Below are 19,947 nucleotides of genomic sequence, written 5' to 3'. Positions count from 1 at the left end.
GTTAAATTTAAAGCCTTGATACCTTAAAGTCATTCATTCGAGTGCATCACCAGAGCTCGCGGAGGTCCAGAACTTTGCCAAACTCTGTCCTTCCTGCATTATCCCCACCCACCCCTTCTGACAGGCTCTCTGGCTCACGACCCTCGATGGTCCGGATCCTGCGAACACGTCACGCACGGATGCTCTCAGGCGACTAGGCTCCTTATCACGTTTCACCTCTGTCACAGAGCGTATGCGGGGCTCCGAGTGGTTTGTTTTCACGAATGTTGCCATTATAATTCTATAACACTCTTATTATGTTGTGTCTTTTGTTGAGGCGAATATTGAGCATATCCACCAATACGTACGAGGACAAGAAATGTGTGAAGTATATTTACAAGCTAGTTGAACTTACTTTAGCGGTAGACACGGCAAAAGAAAAGCTGCTCTACAAAAGTTCGTGAACCCTTTCATCCCTGTACTCAATGAAACCTTTGTTTGATTAAAGGAGGGCTTGAAACCACATGTGGACAGACGGCAGAAGGCGTTCCCTCTTATTTAATGTTCTGCTGAATAGACGCTCTGGATGCAGATGCCAGCCTGCCAGCCTGCCAGCCTGCCCAATGTAGCCTTTCTTACAGCTATCACTAAGCGCAGGGATTGAAAGGGCATTTGAACTTTTCGAGGCTTTCACCACGAACCTGCTTATGGCTAGGTTCTGGCGGATCTAGTCTCCGTAGACATAGACCAACTATTTTTCATGCGGGGTCCTATCCCGAAGATAATGCAATGCCAGGCCGATCCACGGCGCATGTGAAGCAGGCGTTAAGGGCTCCCCATACGTGGGCCGAACCCGAACCTGGTGCAATGTTGGGCCGACTGGAGGTGGAGGTGAAGCAGATGTCAAGCACTCCCATTACGTGGGCCGATCCCGAAGTTAATCCAATGCTGGGCCGACTCACGGTGGAGGTGAAGCAGGCGTTAAGTACTGCCCGTGAGTTGGCCGATCCCGAAGATTGTGCTATACCCGGCCGAACCGCGGCGGAGCTGCAGTTCGCCAGTAAGCGGCCAACATTAGCGGCCAGATTCGCTGGTTATCCACCACAGAGTAAAAGGGAACTGTACTTTTTTTAGGAAGGCAACATGGTAAGCGCGTATCCGAACCGTCGCTCTCTTTGCATGACATAATGCTAGGAAAACTGGCGGCTCTCTATACGAAATGTCTATCGAGTGCAAGGGTCCTAGAAAACTAGAAGAATGCAAACAATATACTAATCCACAAAAAGAGAGACGTTAAACTGAAAAATGTCAGGCCCATTAGCTTACTCCCAGTATTATATAAAATAGTTAGCAAAATAATCTCCAATAGAATAATGGCAACGCTGGACTTTAGTAAACCAAGGGAAGAGGCTGGCTTCAGGAAGGGATACTCTACAATGAATCACATGCATGTCATTTATCAGGTTATCGAGAAATCCGCAAAGTACAATAAGCCTCTTTATATAGCTTTCATAAATTACGAAAAAGCATTTTATTCAGCAGAGAAAGCAGCAGTCATAGAGACATTGCGTAATCAAGTAGTACAGATCACTTACGTAAATACCCTGGGAAATATCTACAGAGATTCCATAGCCACCTTAATTCTATACAAGAAAAGTAGGAAGATACCTATACAGAAAGGGGTCAGACAAGGAGACACAATCTCTCCAATGCTATTCACTGCGTCCATGGAAGAAGTACTCAAGCAATTAAGCTGGGAAGGTTTAGCAGTAAGGATCGATGGCGAATACCTGAGCAACCTTCAGTTTGCCGATCACATTGTTCTATTCAGCAACACTGCGATCGAGATACAACAAACCATTGGGGACCTTTACAGATGGAGTGTAAGAATGGGGTTGAAGATTAATATGCAGAAGACAAAGATAATGGTAAATAACCAGGCAAGGGAACAAGAGTTCGAGATCGCAAATCAGCATCTAGGGTCTCTGAAGGAGTACGTTGTCCTTGGTCAACTAATAACAGGAAACCCTGACTATGAGAAGGAAATTCAGAGCAGAATAAGAATGGGTTGGATCGCATACTGCAGACATGGTGAGCTCCTGACTGGGAGCTTACTGTTATCATTGAAATGGAAGGCACACAATCAGTCCACTTTACCGGTTCTGACATATGTGGCAGAGACTTGGAGACTGACAAAGAAGCTTGAGAACAGATTAGGGACCGCGAAAAGAGCGATGGAACGAAGAATGCTAGGCATAACTTTAAGAGACAGAAAGAGAGCGGTTTGGATCAGACATCAAGCGGGTATAGACGACCTTTTACTAGACATTAGGACAAAAAAATGGTGCTGCGCAGGTCATGTAATGCGCACATTAGATAACCGTTGGGCCATTAGGATGACTGATTAGGTACCGAGAGAAGGAAAGTGCAGTAGAGGACGGCTGAAGTGGTGCGACGAAATTAGGAAATTTACGGGTGCTAAATAAAATCGGTTGGCGCAGGACAGGGGTAATTGGAGATTGCAGGGAGAGGCCTTCGTCCTGCAGTGAACATAAAATAAGCTGATGATGATCATGATTATTTTAGCCCTCATTTTAAGAAGGCATCTGCTCCAACTAGCCAAGGCCTCCACCCTGCTGCACTTTCCTTGAGGGTTCTTTCTCTCCCACCTGGACACACACTTTCCTTTTGGTAGAGCCAAAAAACAACACGCCTTGTCAAAGGGCGATTTTGTATTCGCATTACCTTCATCTCATGCAGGGATGGGGCGACGTCAGCTTCCACGGCTCCCCACAGATCCCCACGCCCAACATCGACGCACTTGCCAGCACGGGAGTGGTGCTCAACAACTACTACGTGCAGCCGACCTGCTCGCCTTCCAGGGGAGCGCTCCTGAGCGGCCGCTACTGCATACACATAGGTTGGTGTCCGCCTCCTTGATCAGGAGATTTGGAAGGCAGAATTCCAGAATAATCACTAGCTCACGGTTTCTCCAGTCGGACGTCCATTTTGCCCTGAAAAAAAGTTCACGTCCTTATAGATGGAAAGCAAAAGGTATATCCAGTGTGCCTTCTTTTGAGTACGTGACGTTTTCTTAAGCGTCTATCTTATTTACCTCTTATTCATCGGATATTGCTTGCAGTTCGGTTTATATTTGTAAGCCTTCTTCCCGGGGATATACCGTCATGGGCAAGATAAATCAAAACTGAGGTAAAATAAAACAGGTTTATCCACATCTGGGCTCATGATGGCTTGTGACTCGTCGCAAAAATTGACGTACAGGTGAAGACAACATCCAGAGGCAGCTGTTCTCTTGTACATCGCAGCTTGACACTAATGGCTGCTCCAGTAAGATTTTGTGTGATGCAGGTGTTATGTATAGGCTGTTTGATGAAGGGCCGTACTGAAAAAGTACTTACGGTACAATGATGGTAGGCCGGATTCTAACTTCGGTGATGCAACGCTGATGTGGTGGGTGTAGCATAGGGGCCGACTACAGGGGGAGCTCCGGGGCCCGAGCCCACTCCGGAGTTTGCCGGGGGGGCGAGGGTCAGAGCTGCCCCCTTTCCTACCCGGCGATGCTCCAGCCTACCCCCTACCCCTTGACATGTCATTGCCAGAGTGTTCTATTATCCACATCATTTGAGGTTTCTTTTCAGTTGCCTCTACCTTCTCACTTAAAATTTTACTGCGACTAGAAGTTTACTGCATCATGGTTGGCGCGGGCCTGCACGGCTGTTAATTAATGTTATCGTTTTTCTGTATATTCTGTCAATAGGAGGACAAGTGCATTAAAGCACCAGCGGCAGCTACCTCATCCGTATTTTTTTCTTTATTTCCGCTGTGAACATCCTGCACAGACACTATACGCATATGCAAATATGCAGGGTGTCCCAGCTTTCATGCACCAAGATTTAAAGTATACAGATGCCACGTAGCGGAACAAAACCAAGGTAATTTTGTTTGCCGTCGTTTAGAGCTAACCAGATTATTTAATTCCTCCTAGCTACATAAATTGTCTTAATTAGTTATTCAATTTCTCAAATATTACATTTACATGAAAAGTGCCAATGAGAAAATTGTAGAGCAACATGAAAATCTCCCCATATAGCTTTCTGTTGCTGGATACGAGCTGCACAAAAGTGTTTTTCCGAGCGTCAAAGAAGCCTCCGGACGCACGCAGAGTGCCTCAAGCGGCCCGTCGCGACGCCATGTTGCGTGTATTCGCGGGCTTCTGTCACGCTCGGAACCCACTGTTACCACGTATCGAGCAACAGAGAGCTCTATCGGTAGTTTTTATTGTCACTCATTGGCACTTTTCGTCTAAATATAATATTTTGAGAGGTTGCAATGATTACTCAATTAAGACTAATGTGTAATTGGCTGAATGCAAAAATAATAACCTGAGTATCTCTAAGCGACAGCAAACAACATTACGTTTATTCTACGTGGGATGTGCATATTTCTAAATCTTGCTGCATGATATTTGGGACACCTTTTATGCACAGAACAAAGTTTCTTATATTGTTTTAAGAGAAGGAGTTAGCCAACTCACAATTATTTCTGATGGTTTGGATAGCCTATGCCTAGAGAAGGAATATATTGCTGTATGTTCGTCTAGCTACGAATTGCATTGCGTGCTTTGTTGACTCTGAAAAAAAAAGCTGCAGACTTCAGTGACCCCTCTGGCAGAGCCTCTCATCGACAGCCTGTGAAATGCACGTGAATGGTTTGTGTCTCAATCAGATGGTGCCATAAGGACCGGCCAATAACTGGACATTAAGTCTAGTGATAAAAAAAATTCGGCTCCTTGAAGGCAGTCCAGGACGCCGTCGATATGTGGCAGAGGATAAGCATCTTTGCGCGTAACTTTGTTTAATCGGCGGTAATCGACGCAGAAGCGGATCGAGCTATCTTTTTTCTTGACGCGAGCAACAGGCGACGGCCACAGACTGCAGGACGGCTGAATGATGCCGCGCTGAAGCATGTGGTCGACTTGTTGGGAAATCACACGACGTTCAGCAAGGTATACGTGGTAAGAGCGCTGTCGCAGATGCACTTGGAAGCCGGTGTCAATCGAATGGAGAACAGTGTACGTCCTCTGGTCATCCAGCGAGCCACGAAACTCGTGTACGGTGCAGAAGTGCAAGAAGTTTCTCGCGATACGCCTCTGTTAGGTTGTCGTCGATGGCGGAGCCAAACATACTTAAGGTGGATGATCAGGCGTACCAGTAGCAGGCGTCAGGGCACTAAGTTGCAAGGTGTCCCCGTCGTCATGGTAAAAGATGGAGGACATGTCGAATGCCTGAATTGTACCTGTACACTTTCCACGGAGTAAGGTTGAGGGAACTGACAATGGATTCATTCCAAACAAGGCTGTAGCGCCGTTCGGCATGTCGAGAACGGCAAATGGCAACGCGAGGTTCCTGCGGTGTTGAACGGTCTCAGAGGGTGTAAATAGAACTTTGGAACCACCAAAACCGATACAGGACACGGGGACAAGGCCTGTGCTACTGGGTGGTATGTTCGTATAATCGTGAACAAACAACTTTTCAGACGTAAGATCAGACGACGCAGAACACAACGCAGAGAACGCCACCTCGGCACGAGCACAATCAATAACAGCATGATGGCGAGATAGAAAACACCAACCGAGGTTGACATCATGCTAACAGGCTGGTAACACAAGAAACTCAACGAGATACATAACATCTTGAATGACGACATGCGCTGTGCAGGCGGCTGACTGCTGAATACACTGCGTGCAGGCGGTACAGAGGTACAGTCCCTTTGACGTCATGGTAACCTTCCTAAGCAAGCGCTAAAGTTTGATATCTATCCCTGAAACGGCAGCACCAGTGTACACAAGCGCAGGAGTACGAAATCTATCCATAAAAACTTTATTCAGGTTAGCCGGAGAAATGTGATTACTTGAAGTTTTCGACGTTGATGCAGTTCACGCCTCAGGAACTGCGGCATATAGTTTTCCACGTCAGAAGGGCAGTGCGACGGCGCATAGGTGACAGCGAGCGACGTCGATGGGGACAGGCGGCTAGCTGAGGGCAGGCGTTCGGGCGAAGACGATTGTTGTAGCAGTGCTGTGCCGTTAAAGGATCGTACGCAGACGTGCGCATGGCACAGTTTGAAAAGGAGGGCGACGGCGACAGAAGCATGCCACATGTTACGCATGATCACGAGAATAACATCTAGGCCGATTGCCCGCAGCGCGCAATGGGTTCGAAAACGTGGGGACTGGTCGGCTTAGCGGACCCGGTGGTGGCCGAACGGGTGGCGACGCCGAAGAATCGGTCGGTTAGCGGCGCGAACCGGCAGCGACGACTTGCGCGTTAGACAAGGGCGCAGACTCCAGAGGACGCACGAGCGAAAGGCAAAGCGTCAGTGACCTCTTCCTGTATCACTTGTCGTATGACTGGGGCCAGGTGTGGGCGTGCTCGATAAAATGGAGAGCTGTCGGTCGACCTCCTCACGAACGAACTGCTTGATCTGAATCAACAGTGCATTCTGGTCACTCAGAGTAAAGGCCGCGATCGAGTCGTTCTGTTCCAGAGGGCGTGGAGTTTGCACGCGTCGCTTGCGCAATTCGTCGAAACTCTGGCACAAGCTGACAACATCTGCGACGGTTTGTGAGTCTTTGACCAGTAACATTTCAAATGCGTCATCGGCTATTCCGATGAGGATTTGCTTGATCTTATCATCTTATCGAACTCGTGCATCGACGGGTTTATGTGCTTACACAAGTCGACGACGTTTTCAATGTAACTGGTGAAGTCCTCACCGGGTTGTTGAGCGCGTTCATGAAGTCGCTCTTCTGCGCGGAGCTTGCGTACCGCGGGGCGGCCGAAGAGTTCCGAAAACGTTGTCTTTAACTACGCCTAGTTATGAATCTCCGCTTCGTGATTTCATAACGAGAGACTGGCGACGCCGGTCAAATAAAATTTTCCATTAGTCAGCATAGTCGCATCATCCCATATGTTGACTGCGCTCACCCTCTGGTGAGTTGCCAACCAGTCCTCCACGTGTTGGTCGTCAGCCCCGCTGAATATCGGTGAGTGACGCTGAGGCAGCACGCCGGGACAAAGGGCGGCATGAGTCTTGAAGCCTTGTGTGGTGGTTTATTCAGGCATCGCTGAGGCTGGAGGTAAGGTGTGGCTTCGTAGCTCCTGATTGGGAGACTGGGAGACACCCGTCACCTTCCGCCAAACTGTAAAAGAGCTTAATTACAAACAGGGCTGTTAAGAACAGCCCAGCTGAGGTGCAAGTGTTGCCAGCCAGTTGCGACGACGGCGGCGTCAAGTTTCAAGGAACGCTACCGTCACGCACTAGCCTCGTCGCCGTTGTGACTGAACGAGTTCGACGAAGCAGGCTTTGTGCCGCAACACGAAACCGCCAACCGGGTCGGCCGCGAGTGGGGGAGTTGCCGCGGGAACGTCGTCGGGGAACCCTTCACACGCGCCGACCAAGACGCAGGACAATGGCTGCCCGGACGTGCTGCGAGGGTCAGCTCCGAGTCCTACGAAATCCGTGTGACGTCGGTTCCGGACCGGACCGTGGACCTGTGTGTGTGTGTGTGTGTGTGTGTGTGCGCGCGTGTGTGCGTGTGTGCGTGTGTGCGTGCGTGTGCGTGTGTGTGTGTGTGTGTGTGTGTGTGTGTGTGTGTGTGTGTGTGTGTGTGTGTGTGTGTGTGTGTGTGTGTGTGTGTGTGTGTGTGTGTGTGTGTGTGTGTAAGCCGTCCCGGAGAAGGCGGCGTGTTTACAATGACGGGACGAACGTTTCCGTCCCCTTGGAATCAAGGGGGGACCGAGTGTTTATAAACCGCTGTTGTGTGGATGCTCGACACACTTTCTTAAGCAGTAATGTTAGACTGAGACACTCTCTCAAGCAGTCGCACTTTCTCTCGAAATCATGCTAGACTGATGAACTGCATGTAAATACTGTAAATAAACCCTTAATCCTCGTTCTCGATGAGAAGCAGTCCTTCCCTTCATCGACGTCCTCAGCGTGGATAAGTTGGACGACGGCATGGCCCAGCTACCTTCTAATGCATGCCGGACTCCAATCTTGACAACGGATCACGAGTGATGGGATTGAGCCCTCAATCCTGACAACTGGCTGACAGCTGTGAGATGGACTTTGCGACGTGGTGCTGTGTCTGCGGTGAGTGCTTGGCTCTTGTTTTGACTCTCTAGGCTTCATTTTGTGGTTTTTGTTTTTAGAACTGCAAAGAAGCTAGATTGTTGACTGTTAGCTAGGTTGTGTTTTCCTAGCTAGATTTAGCGAGCAGGAACAAAGCAGTAAAGCAGCAATCATGGAATTAAAGAGACTGCTGAGAGACGAATTGGTGATTGTTGGTGAGGAACTGGGCCTAGATATACGCAAGGACATGCTAAAATCGGAATTATTGCAGCCAATTTCCGAACATACCAGAGAGGAAGACATTGAAATGGGGTTGGAACTTCTGAAAAAAAGAGAAGAACGGGACAGAGAGAGAGAGAGGAACGTGAGTTAAGAAAAATGCAACTTGACGTTGAAAGCAAACGTTTGGAGTTATTTCAAGGAAGTGAAGGAGCTCTGGCACGATCAAGTGAGGCAGAATCTACCGCATGGACAGGCTATTAAAGCCATTTGAGGTCGGGACCGACATAGGCTTGTTCCTATGCAATTTTGAAAGGACTTGCGAGAAGATGAACTTCGGTCCGAGTACATGGCCACAGAGGTTGCTGTCTATGTTGCCGTGTGAGGCGGCGGAAGTAATCGCCAGACTGATTGCACAGGATGCATATGATTATGCAAAAGTTAAGGCTAGCCTCCTGAAGAAATACCGCCTTTCAGGCGAAGCTTCTTGGCAAAGGTTTAGGAGCACCGGCAAGAAAGATAGCGACGGGTATCCGGAGTTTGCATACGGCTTAAAGGCTAACCTAGTCGAGTTTCTGAAAAGCGCGGAAGCGTGCGACAGCAGAGACATGATCATTGAATGCATGTATCTAGAGCAGTTTTACAAAAGCATCCCCCAAGCTGTGAAACTATGGGTGCAAGACAGAGGGAATGTAAACACTGTGGAAAGGGCGGCTGAATTAGCCGAAGAGTACGCAACCTGTAGAAAGTTGAACGCCGAGGAAGGAAACTGGGACGGTCGAAATGGAGCGCGAAAACCATTTCCGTTCAAAAAGGGTTCGCAGACTAAACGATCGCAGCCTGTAGACGTGGAGGAAAAACCCGCAGAAAAGAGGAAAAAACCTAACGGCGAAACAGTACCAAAAAAGCAGAAAATAAAATTCGAATCTTTCAGACCAATCCGCTGTTATAAATGCCACAAACTGGGACATATAGCTATAAACTGCGGCAAGCCTAGCGTAGTTTTCTCCTACGTGGAGGAAAAACACGAGAATATGGAACTTTTAAGTCCATATCTTCACGACCTGCAAGGTAATGGTAAACCATGCCGGGTGCTGCGAGACAGTGCCGCCACGATGGACATTGTCCATCCGTCTTACGTGACGGTAAATGACTTCACCAGAGAAGTAGCATGGATCAAACGGTTTGTAGAAGAACACAGCGTGTGTCTGCCCATGGCCAAAGTCAAAATCAGTGGACCATTCGGGGAGCTAGAGACTGAGGCTGCAGTTTCCAAATTTTTGTCACTGCAGTACCCTTACATCTTTTCGAATCATTCGAATCAGTTACTCCGTGACAAAGGGCTTAAACTGGGAGAGGGCATAGTACAGGCATTGACGCGAGGCCAAGCTCGTAAAATCGCGTCGCTTTCGACTGAAAATGCACAAGCTGCTCCAGCTGAAGCAGATAAGGGGATAACTTCAATACTCGAATCCGAGTTAGGCTCGAGGGATGAAAAATCAGTCTAGGAGAGCCTGCCAGCTGACCAGCTCAATGAGAGCGTATCTATAGAGTGTCAAAGTTCAAGCCTGCAGGAAGAGCAAGCTGACGCAAACGCAAGCGAGACAGGGTCATTATTATCACCGGCCTCAAAGAACTTTGATCACCTCTTACGTGTGGATAGAGAGTCACTGGCAGCCGAGCAAAAGAATGGTGAGAGCTTAGCTAGATTACATCACACAGCTAAAGAAGGCATTTCTAGGCGCAACGTGACGATACATGAGAAAGGAGGATTGTTGTATCGGCACTACAGAGATCGAAAGGGTAGGATTTTAGATCAGTTAATCGCACCTACTAAGTATAGGGAGGACCTTTCGAGTTTCTGTCATGGCAATGGGTGGTCCGGCCACCTAGGCATAAACAAATCAAAGGAAAGATTGCTTATGGAATTCTACTTGCCTGGCTGTTTCAAAGACGTAGAAAACTTTGTAAGATCCTGCGACGCCTGCCAGCGCTCTGGTAAACCAGGAGAGACGTGGAAAGCTCCACTAAAGGTAGTGCCCTTAATAACAGAGCCTTTCAGACGACTTGAAATAGACACGGTAGGGCCTCTGCCAAAAACAAAATCACGTTACAGGTACTTGTTTACCATGTTGCGTCCGGCTACAAAGTTTCTAGAAGCAATCCCTCCGAAAGAGCTCAGCTCCACCGATGTAGTACACGCGCTTTTGATAGTGTTTGCACGAGTTGGGTTTCCAGCCAAAATTCAGGCGGATCAAGGGTCAGTATTCACCAGCGCACTGACTTCCACATTCTTGAAGAAGTGCGGGGTAAAGTTAATACACAGTTCCGTCTATCACCTACAGTCCAACAGTGTAGAGAGGTGGCATTCAGTGCTTAAGCGAGTTTTGCGTGCGCTCTCTTACGAGCACAAGGAGGACTGGGAGAACTGTCTGCCGGCAACTTTGTTTGCTTTGCGAACGGTTCCACATGAAGCGGCAGGGTTCTCGCCAGCAGAACTAGTGTATGGAAGGACACACCGTTCTCCACTATGAATGTTAAGAGAGATGTGGGAGGAAAAAGGGGAGAGTCCAACAGTGGTTGAATGCGTGCTAAATCTTCTGGAACGGCTAAGCGCCACCCAAGAAATAGTCGAAAAGAACATGGGTGTAGCTCAAAAGAACGCCAAATTCTATTACGACAAGAACGCGAGGCTTCGTACGTTTAACGCCGGAGACCAGGTTATGATCCTCAAACCTTCCAGTAAGAACAAGCTTGAAGTTCACTGGGACGGGCCCGTTAAAGTGTTGCACAAACTTTCAGATACTAACTATGCCCTGAAAATGCCCGGTCGCAGGAAGGAGGTGAGGATATATCACTGCAATTTGATGAAGCCGTATATAGAGCGGAGCGGAGTCGTTAACTATACCATCAAAGAGCACGATGGCACTAGTACCAATTTTAAGGAGTATAGGGCGACCTCCAACTCTGAAATCGGCATAGAAGAAGTAGTAAAACATTCGGTAAGCTCGCATGCTCTAAGACCCGAGCAGCTAGATGAGCTAAAAGAGGTGTTAGGGGAATATTTCGACAGATTCAGCGATCGGCCGGGTAGAACCGAACTAATAACGCATGAAATAGAGCTGACATCAACCGAACCCGTAAGATCAAAGCATTACAGGGTGTCTCCAAGACAGAGAGAGATTATGGAGGCAGAGATACAGCGCATGCTAGAGTTGGGCGTTATTGAGCCCGCTGAGAGTGACTCCACGTCACCGCTAATACTGGTAGAAACCCCTAACAAGGGCCCTCGTCTGTGTGTTGACTACAGGAAGTTAAATGTCATCACTAGGGATCAGCTGTAGCCGATACCCAACATTGCGGAACGAATTGAAAGAGTTAGCGCTGCTAAATACATTTCAACTATAGGTCTGGTGCGGGGGCACTGCCAAGTTCCCCTTTCAGAAAGTGCCAGCCGCTATGCCGCATTCATCTTACTTGTAGGCACTTATCGCCCTCTCGCACTCAGCTTCGGGCTGAAGAACGCGCCGTTTAGCTTCTCTAAGTTAATGAATATTGTCCTAAAAGACTTGCAGGAGTTCGCCTTGCCATATCTGGATTATGTAGCAATTTTTTCGGACAGCTGGTAACAACACGTATCGCACCTCAAACAGGTGTTCTCACGGTTGAGGGAAGCCGGTTTAACGACGAAAGCGCGAAAATGTAGATTTTGGTGTTCGCAGGTTACTTATCTGGGCCATGTTGTCGGCCAGGGCATGAGACGGCCGGCCGAGCGGAAAATAGCTACGATAGGAGAATTTTCTCAGCCGCGCACGAGAACAGACCTTCGTTCACTTGTGGGGTACTATCAACGGTACATTCCGAATTACTCGCAAATGGCAAGTCCATTACCGGACGCCCTCCGAAAGGGAGCACCGAGTAGCGTACACTGGGATAAGGACAAAGAGAACGCTTTCGAAAGTTTGAAAACGCTATTGGTTTCTCGTCCTGTGCTTCGCGCGCCAGACGACACAAAGGAATTCATAGTTCAATGCGACGCAAGCGACAGAGGAATGGGCGTGGTAGTTAGTCAGGTCGGCGACGATAACGAGGAGCATCCTATCCTCTATGCCAGCCGTAAACTAAATGTAAGAGAGGAAGCCTACAGCGCTTCAGAGAAGGAATGCGCTTGTTTAGTTTGGGCCACCCAGAAGTTGTTGTGTTACTTGTACGGAGCGTAGTTCATCTTCGAGACCGACCGCTGTCCTTTGACGGGGCTCAATCAAATGTCACACAAAAATGGCCGCTTGCTCCGACGGAGCCTCACTCTCCAAGAGTACTTCTCCGTTAGATATAAGAAGAGAAAGTTGCATAGCAATGCGGAGGGTTTGAGCATGCTAATTTGAATTCCGCGTTTGATGGCCCCGCCTAAATTTTAGGGTTACTAGTGTTTTGTTAAAGAAGATCCCCTGTCATTTAGCACGATTCCCTCCATGATTGCTGAATTTGTCAGCACGAAATTGCTTCAAAAAATTGGCATAGTGAAATGCAGCATTTTTTGTTTCTGCACTTTTGTTTTCTTTGAAGCCTGGCGGGTCTAAAGTGAGAGCCAATGTACGTCATCTCGGCGCAGAACCGTGTTGTGGAGTTCATTTGCCAGTTGCCTGTCCTTGTTGGATGTTTTGGGGCGGTGACATCATTACACAAGTGGTTACTGCGAGCCAAGACATCACCCCCTGGCCACCAGCCGGTCTCTTCCTGCCCAGCGGTTACCAACACTGGACAGTCGAGACTTTCCAGGCCATGTAGGCGTTGTTAAAAACGGCCCAGCTGAGGTGCAAGTGTTGCCAGCCAGTTGCGACGACGGCGGCGTCAACTTTTAAGAAACGCTACCGTTACGCTCTAGCCTCGTCGCATTTGTGACTAAATGAGTTCGACGAAGCAGCCTTTGTGCCGCAACACGACACCGCCAACCGGGTCGGCCGCGAGCGGGGGAGTTGCCGCGGGAAGGTGGTCGGGGACCCCTTCCCACGCGCCGACCAAGACGCAGGACAATGGCTACCCGGGCGTGCTGCGAGGGTCAGCTCCGAGTTCTACGAAGTCCGTGTGACGTCGGTTCCGGACCGGACCGTGAACCAGTGAGTGTGTGTGCCTGTGTGTGTAAGCCGTCCCGGAGTGAGGCGGCGCGTTTACAATGAATGGACGAACGTTTCCGTCCCCTTGGAATCAAGGGGGGACCGAGTGTTTATAAACCGCTGTTGTGCGGATGCTCGACACACTTTCTTAAGCAGTCATGTTAGCCTGAGATACTCTCTCAAGCAGTCGTGTTAGACTGACGTACTTTCTCTCGAAGTCATGCTAGACTGATGAACTGCATGTAAATACTGTAAATGAACCCTTATTCCTCGTTCTCGATGAGAAGCAGTCCTTTCCTTCATCAGCGTCCTCAGCGTGGATAAGTTGGACGACGGCATGGGCCAGCTACCTTCTAATTCATGCCGGACTCCGATCTTGACAACGGATCTCGAGTGATGGGATTGAGCCCCCAATCCTGACAGGGCTACGCAACAACAGCGTTGGCCTAAGAGCGTGGGTGGCTATGATGCACTCTACAAGATCGGATAGGATATCCTTCTACGATGGCGCATACCCACTGCGGAGAATTGTGCCAATATTTTGATGGTATTAGGAAGATGCTGCTGATACAAAAATTTGTACAAGTGTCAGGTCGAAATAAATAAAAGATAATGATTGCAGAATTCAGGAGAATCACCTTGACACAACTATCGATTCCTCCATGGCTGAGGAAACATTCCTGTGGTAGCTTCCAAGAGACAATGCTCCTAGAGGGAAAATATTTAGAATTGAAAAATATATAACTTGTTGCCTGAACGTCACTTCCAAAATGATTTTTCTTAAAGAATAAAAACGGCGGCAGAATAAGAAAAAGAAATGATCTATGGTCCCATCTTCAGCACAGATTGGGCGCATGGTAAGGGCGCCAGGCCAGCCCTGTGACGATAAAAATTTGATTACGGTGTTCGACAGCGTAACCGGGCAAAAATTACTTTGATTTTTCGAGTGTGAAAGGAATTTTTGTTCCAAGGCAATAGGAGGTGTCGATATTCTGCTAAATTTGCTATAGCTGGGTTCAAAAAGTATTGAACAGTCGCATATGTCCAGGATTTAGCAGTAGTTAGGTACGCTGAAGTAGGAAGTAGTGATAGTATAGGGCCATTGAGGACCGCTCTCGCGAGGCTGTCAGCCATTTTGTTCAATAACTCAAAATACTAGGCCCCCAAAGTAATCAATTATACTAATGGGGTCGGGCGCCAGAATATGAAGTGTACGTAAAAGGTTAGTATTGCTATTTGTGGTGAGCGATGTACATAAAGATGTACATAATTATGACTGCCGTCGATATTGATGAATTTAGTTTGCTCTTTGGGCTGCCGGACATCGTCTTCTCTCAACAGTCTTCCGACTCTCTTCCCCACTATTATACATATATATATAGAGAGAGTTTCAGAAAGCTATTCCGCCCCCCCACAGTGCCCCCCCCCCGAAAAAAACTCTGAAAGCATTCGCCTATGCCGAGTAGCAAGATTGAATGAACCGTGCAGTGGAGTTTTGAACTAATTCAAACATGTCGATGAGATAATTTTATTGTGTGTTCCAGACATCAGATGCATAGTCTGGTCTTGACCAAGTACGGCTTTGTGGGCAAGTAGCTTTCCCTGTTTCAGCACGTGGAAGGGATGCCATTTTAGGAAACTCAGTGCGCTCTTAGAAGCTGATAGTCACAATTGAAAATATCAGATTGCAAGTTGTGTCGTGAAATCTGCACTAGCAGCGGGTCGTGAGATGTTTTATCAAATGTTTTGCATAATCAAGAAAGTATGCGTCAGCCGGTAGGTTCACATCAATGTCCGGATGCATGTCATGGAAAGGGATATTAAGCTGCATTGGAAACCATGCTGTATTTTTTTTATTTTTTCGCTTTTTATTAGATTTATGTACGTATGTTGTAGAAAAACCGTCGATGTAATAGCGAATACAGCACAGACGAAGTGAAAGGAGAGTGCTCGTGGAGAGCTCTTCATCCTTTGTTTGTTCAGCGAAGTTCGCTCCAGAAAAGTAATGCGCAACAGAGACATACGAGAGAAGTGTATGACCCAGCTACCACGCGCCTTGCGTCAAAAACGGTCGAATAGCACCCGCTGTGATGACCCTAATATGGGGGCAAAGGTTCGTGCACTCAAATGTTTTAACGGTTCTCTTAGGCGGAGCCTCCGAGAACCCAATTGAGGACAAAGCCATTGGTTTGAACACACACACAAGCTTTTAATGAAACAAAAAAGCTTAGAATAAGTAGAAGAAAATAGAAAACATATAAGAAACACTCAAATAGACATAATCGCAGAAAGAAACACACTTGGGGCTAGTATAACTAACTAGTGCGCGAGTCCGGGCTTGCCACGACGGCAGGAACACACAACAGTCTCGACGCGGCGACGCGGCGACAAGGTGATGAAAGGAGTGGCGCCGGTCTCACCAAAGGTCGTGGTGTAAGTTGGCTGACCGGGCGACCGGAGCTGGCCAGCTCTGGCTTGGAGAGGTAAAGCAGGCGGCTTGGTGGCACGAGTTGACGGCGGCGGCGTTCTGGCCGGGCAGCTGGGTGTAGAGCTCGGGCCTGTAGCCCGACTGTTCTCGTCGTACCCACGAGCACAGAAGCTCACCGGCCTTGAGGAGCTGGCGGAACGCTCGGGTAGACGGGCGACGCACAGGAGCAGGTTGGTAGGAGGCCCCGGTCGGGTGAAGTCCTGGTGGCTCGGGTCCGGAACCCGACGGCCCGTCTTCAACGCCCACTCCGGTGGTTGACCTCCTCCTAGCGTCGCTTCCTGGAACTCTCCTGGCGTCTCCCCTGCGTCTCCCCTCTTCTGCCAGCGCACCACGCTTTTTTTCCTCTCTGGCCGATTAGGCACTCTCCGACTGGCTGCCTGACGCCCCGTGGTCTTTCCCAATTGGTTTGCTTTTCTTCTTTTAGTTGTTTTTCTTTCGCCACGTGTTCACGTGCCGGACGCTCTACGGCGTTGCCGTTTTTCTCCTTCCAGCACGGAATTTGCCTCGGCGCGCGCACTCCTTGTCGTCTGCTCCTGACCGTCCCGATCACCGCACCATGTCGCGCACCACACATCACACCCGCACTAACAGTTTTATGCGGACTTCTCTACCGGAACGTCTGCGATGGAACTATCTGCTCGTCTTTCTGATACAAGTAAACACCATTAAATGATGAGGAGTGAGCGGGCGCCCACGTGTACCTCGAGATGAAGGAGTAAGTTGATGATGTAGAGCGATAAGTGTTTAAAAGCACGAGCCAGTGAACGGGACACGTGCGCACTACCGATGCAAACTGTTGTCTGTATGCAAAGGGTATTCGGCCAGGAGAAGTCAGTAGTGTTTTCACCGAAATTGCTTGTGTCCACCGCGAACACTTTGCATCGGCAGATTTCACCCGCCTATAGTACTGCGCTCTGGCCTAAATATACCGCTCAGAGGCTTCACTGCAACGAGTGACTATTTACCTGCTAGGGTGACCGCGCTTCCGGCGACATAACAATGGCGACAGTGTTTGAGTCTCTTGTTTTGCGACAATCGCCGTGCAACATCATTACGTTTCTAATGCATTATGCTTGAAAATCTCAAGATGGCGCCAGGAGCGCTGATGCTCATCCACTTGTTTCCGTATTCTGGCATCTGTCTATACGCTTTGTTAATACAGTCATCCTTTTGCGTCTCAGGTTTCCAGGAGAGCCCCCTGCTGCCACGACAACTTGGGGGCCTACCTCTCGACATCAAGATCATGCCCGAATATTTCAAGGAGTTGGGCTACGAGCCACATATCGTGGGAAAGGTGTACTAACTCTTAGCTCCCTTCATAATGTCTCGCTTTGTTATGCGCATGTACGAGTAGTCGTGGAAAGGTGCGCTCCGCGCGTCGTAACACGCGTTCTTTATTACTTATATTTTACGAAATTTTCCTGTGAGCCAAGCATGTGGGTCAACGAGCTTAGGTACACATGCACAAAGTTTTTACGCACCGTGTACATTGAGGGCACTGCCTCGAAGGAGAGGGTCCGAGAGACCCTTACTCGAGGGAGGGGTGCAGAAGTTGCATTAAAAAAAATAGACCACCGGTATTGTGGCGAACCAAACGTTTACAGTTGTCATGTGCACATTTCACAAGAGAGCGGGTTTGCATACAACTAGGCAAAGGGTAATAACAAAGGTGCGCCCACAGTGCAAAAAGTGAGTGGCAAGAAAAATGAACGGTAACGAAAGCAGTTGCAGAAGGAACGTATAGGACGTGGCGAAAAGGCGAACTTACGCCTCGTCAACAAGAAAAAAAAGAAAAAACCGATTACTCGTTCAGAGGGTCCAGCGGCAATGGTCCCGAAATGGCTCCGGCAAAACACTGCCCCCGTGCCGCTGCACCGCGCGGACCTAAAAGGAGCGAGCGCTTGGCGAGCACGCGTGCTTTATGGGGGCTGGCGTGCTGCCCTCATCATATCTTCGAGAGTGTAGGTCGTGGTGTGAGCGGGCCTCTTATAGTATATATGGTCGCTATCACGTAAAACTATTTCAAACTGTTCAATTCAAATTCTGCAATTAGCCCTCCACGATTGGTCAAAAACTTTTTTGGACCAACCCCCCCCCCCCCCCTAACCAGTGTGTCACGCGACGTCACGAAAACTGTGATAGCTCCCCATCTGATATGGCGTGTACACACTGATTATGCATTATTTGATCGAACAAAAGAAAAATAGTTGTTTCTGATCCGACCGCTTTTCGTCATTAGCCCTCGCCAATTGGTCAAAAGTTTTCGGGCTGCACCCAGTTCACCTGCCTGTCTCGCAAGGTCACAAAACCGCAAAACCTCACCGCGTCAAAGTGACGTGTACGCGATAAAGATGCTTTAACATGCCGAACGAAACTAAATTTTCTTCTGAATAGACGCAGACTGCCCCGTTCCGAAAGGAATAAAAGATGGCTGCTGGCGATCGCTCAGGCGCTGGCGACTCGCACTTGCCGTAAAGCGCGGGTTTAACTGCGTGTAATAAACCTTTCTGAGTGGCCATGTAACGTTTTCGAGCACTTTCGACACGTTTACGACTTCGTTATGCCAACTCTTCTTTGCTGAGGATCCGTTTCAGCGTCATTCTTAAGCTTCCGTTGAATGCCGCCACGATTTTCGACGAGCCACCGCAAGCTAAGTAAGGGAGTAGCGGACCAACGGCAGACGCCGGCACCACCTTCTTGGTCCGGTTATGGATATTCAGTGGAGTGGCTCGGTCCCATCGAATCCCTCTCAACTTGAGCGTGCTCCCCGCCTCTTGTCAGCCAATTAGATAAGACAAGCCGCTAAGTGTAGGCAACGTTATTCGTTTTTCAAGCAAACAAAAATGACCTCCTATGAACGAAAAGAGCATTTTATTGGTCTGTTCAGACAACCCTGTGGGTTACCACTCGATTCTTGCGTCGGCGGTTACCCAAATTTGGTGGCAGGAGGTTGGAATAAAAAGATATTGGAATAGTTTTACGTTATAGGGCCCTATGATTCCTACGGACCACATGGTACTAGCTGTGGTCACTCTGACAATATTTTCTTCCGCCCTGAGTCAACTTTCCATTCCCCACATTGGTTGCTGACTGTAGTCCTGCAACTATACTCATATTGCTCTCATTCCAGTGGCACTTGGGATACTATAGCTTCAACTACACTCCAACCTACCGTGGCTTCGACAGCTTCCTGGGAATGCACGTCGGTCCCACAGACTATTACACTCATGTGCTGAAGTGGGTGAGTCTGTTTAAGCGGTTCATCCTAGGCCTCGAACTTTACTGCACTGATAGTTTGCCTGTGTTTTGCTTTGAAATTAAAAAAGAGCGGCAACACTCGCTTGTAAAAAAACGGAAGGAGCTGGCAGAAGGGTTGGAAGCCGTAAAATCAGTGCAAACCGATAGACACCAGGCTTAATTATATGTAATTGTTTGTGCTTTTGGTCTCTAAACCTTATATCTGTGTAGATATAAGTCAACGTTATATTCAGCGGCCTATGTGCGAGTTCAAAAAGCAAAGATGAACAAAATAAAGGCAAGGTAGGGAGCTGTTGAGATCCATTTATTTTAAGACTGCGTAATAGCGTAGTGAACCACTAAACATTATAGAAACACATGATGGAGTCATCAGAAATCGCGGACTTTCGGACAACGCCCTCATCTTTTTTCCTCTGGTAATACCACTAATCGCATCATACAGCACATCAAGTTTTTCCAAGGCTTAAGTAACTGGGTACCTCAAATTAAGTGCGTCTGAAGAGTCTCTTGCTGGGCGCGAGTTGGTTAAACGTTGCTAAAGACAGAATCTGAGCTCAAAAAGCCAGACACACTCGCGCGCGGGCGATCGTGCTTGTTCTCTTTTAAAGCGTTCGAAGCTCTCTATGCGAACCCTCCCGTAGTTTTTTGACCGTGGCCGCCGCTCCTGTCTTGCCGAAGAGCACGGAGCAAGAAATATTTAGGAGTGGAAACTCCGCTGTTTGCGGCGACCAGTAA

General features: G+C 48.5%; 1 protein-coding gene across 1 annotated transcript in view; it reads left to right on the top strand.

Annotated features, from left to right (window-relative positions):
• The window catches only part of LOC142574994 (arylsulfatase B-like), a 162,639-nt gene that overhangs the window by 51,106 nt on the left and 91,586 nt on the right, over positions 1-19,947 (top strand). Inside the window, exons 3-5 of the mRNA XM_075683970.1 lie at positions 2,740-2,899; positions 17,136-17,248; positions 19,085-19,195. Of these exons, the coding sequence (XP_075540085.1) occupies positions 2,740-2,899; positions 17,136-17,248; positions 19,085-19,195 (384 nt within the window). The remainder of the gene's footprint in view (positions 1-2,739; positions 2,900-17,135; positions 17,249-19,084; positions 19,196-19,947) is intronic.

Source organism: Dermacentor variabilis, chromosome 3, assembly GCF_050947875.1.
Source record: "Dermacentor variabilis isolate Ectoservices chromosome 3, ASM5094787v1, whole genome shotgun sequence".
Taxonomy (NCBI): Eukaryota; Metazoa; Arthropoda; class Arachnida; order Ixodida; family Ixodidae; genus Dermacentor; species Dermacentor variabilis.
Note: the sequence above shows the minus strand (reverse complement) of the source record. Positions and strands in the feature narration are given on the sequence as shown.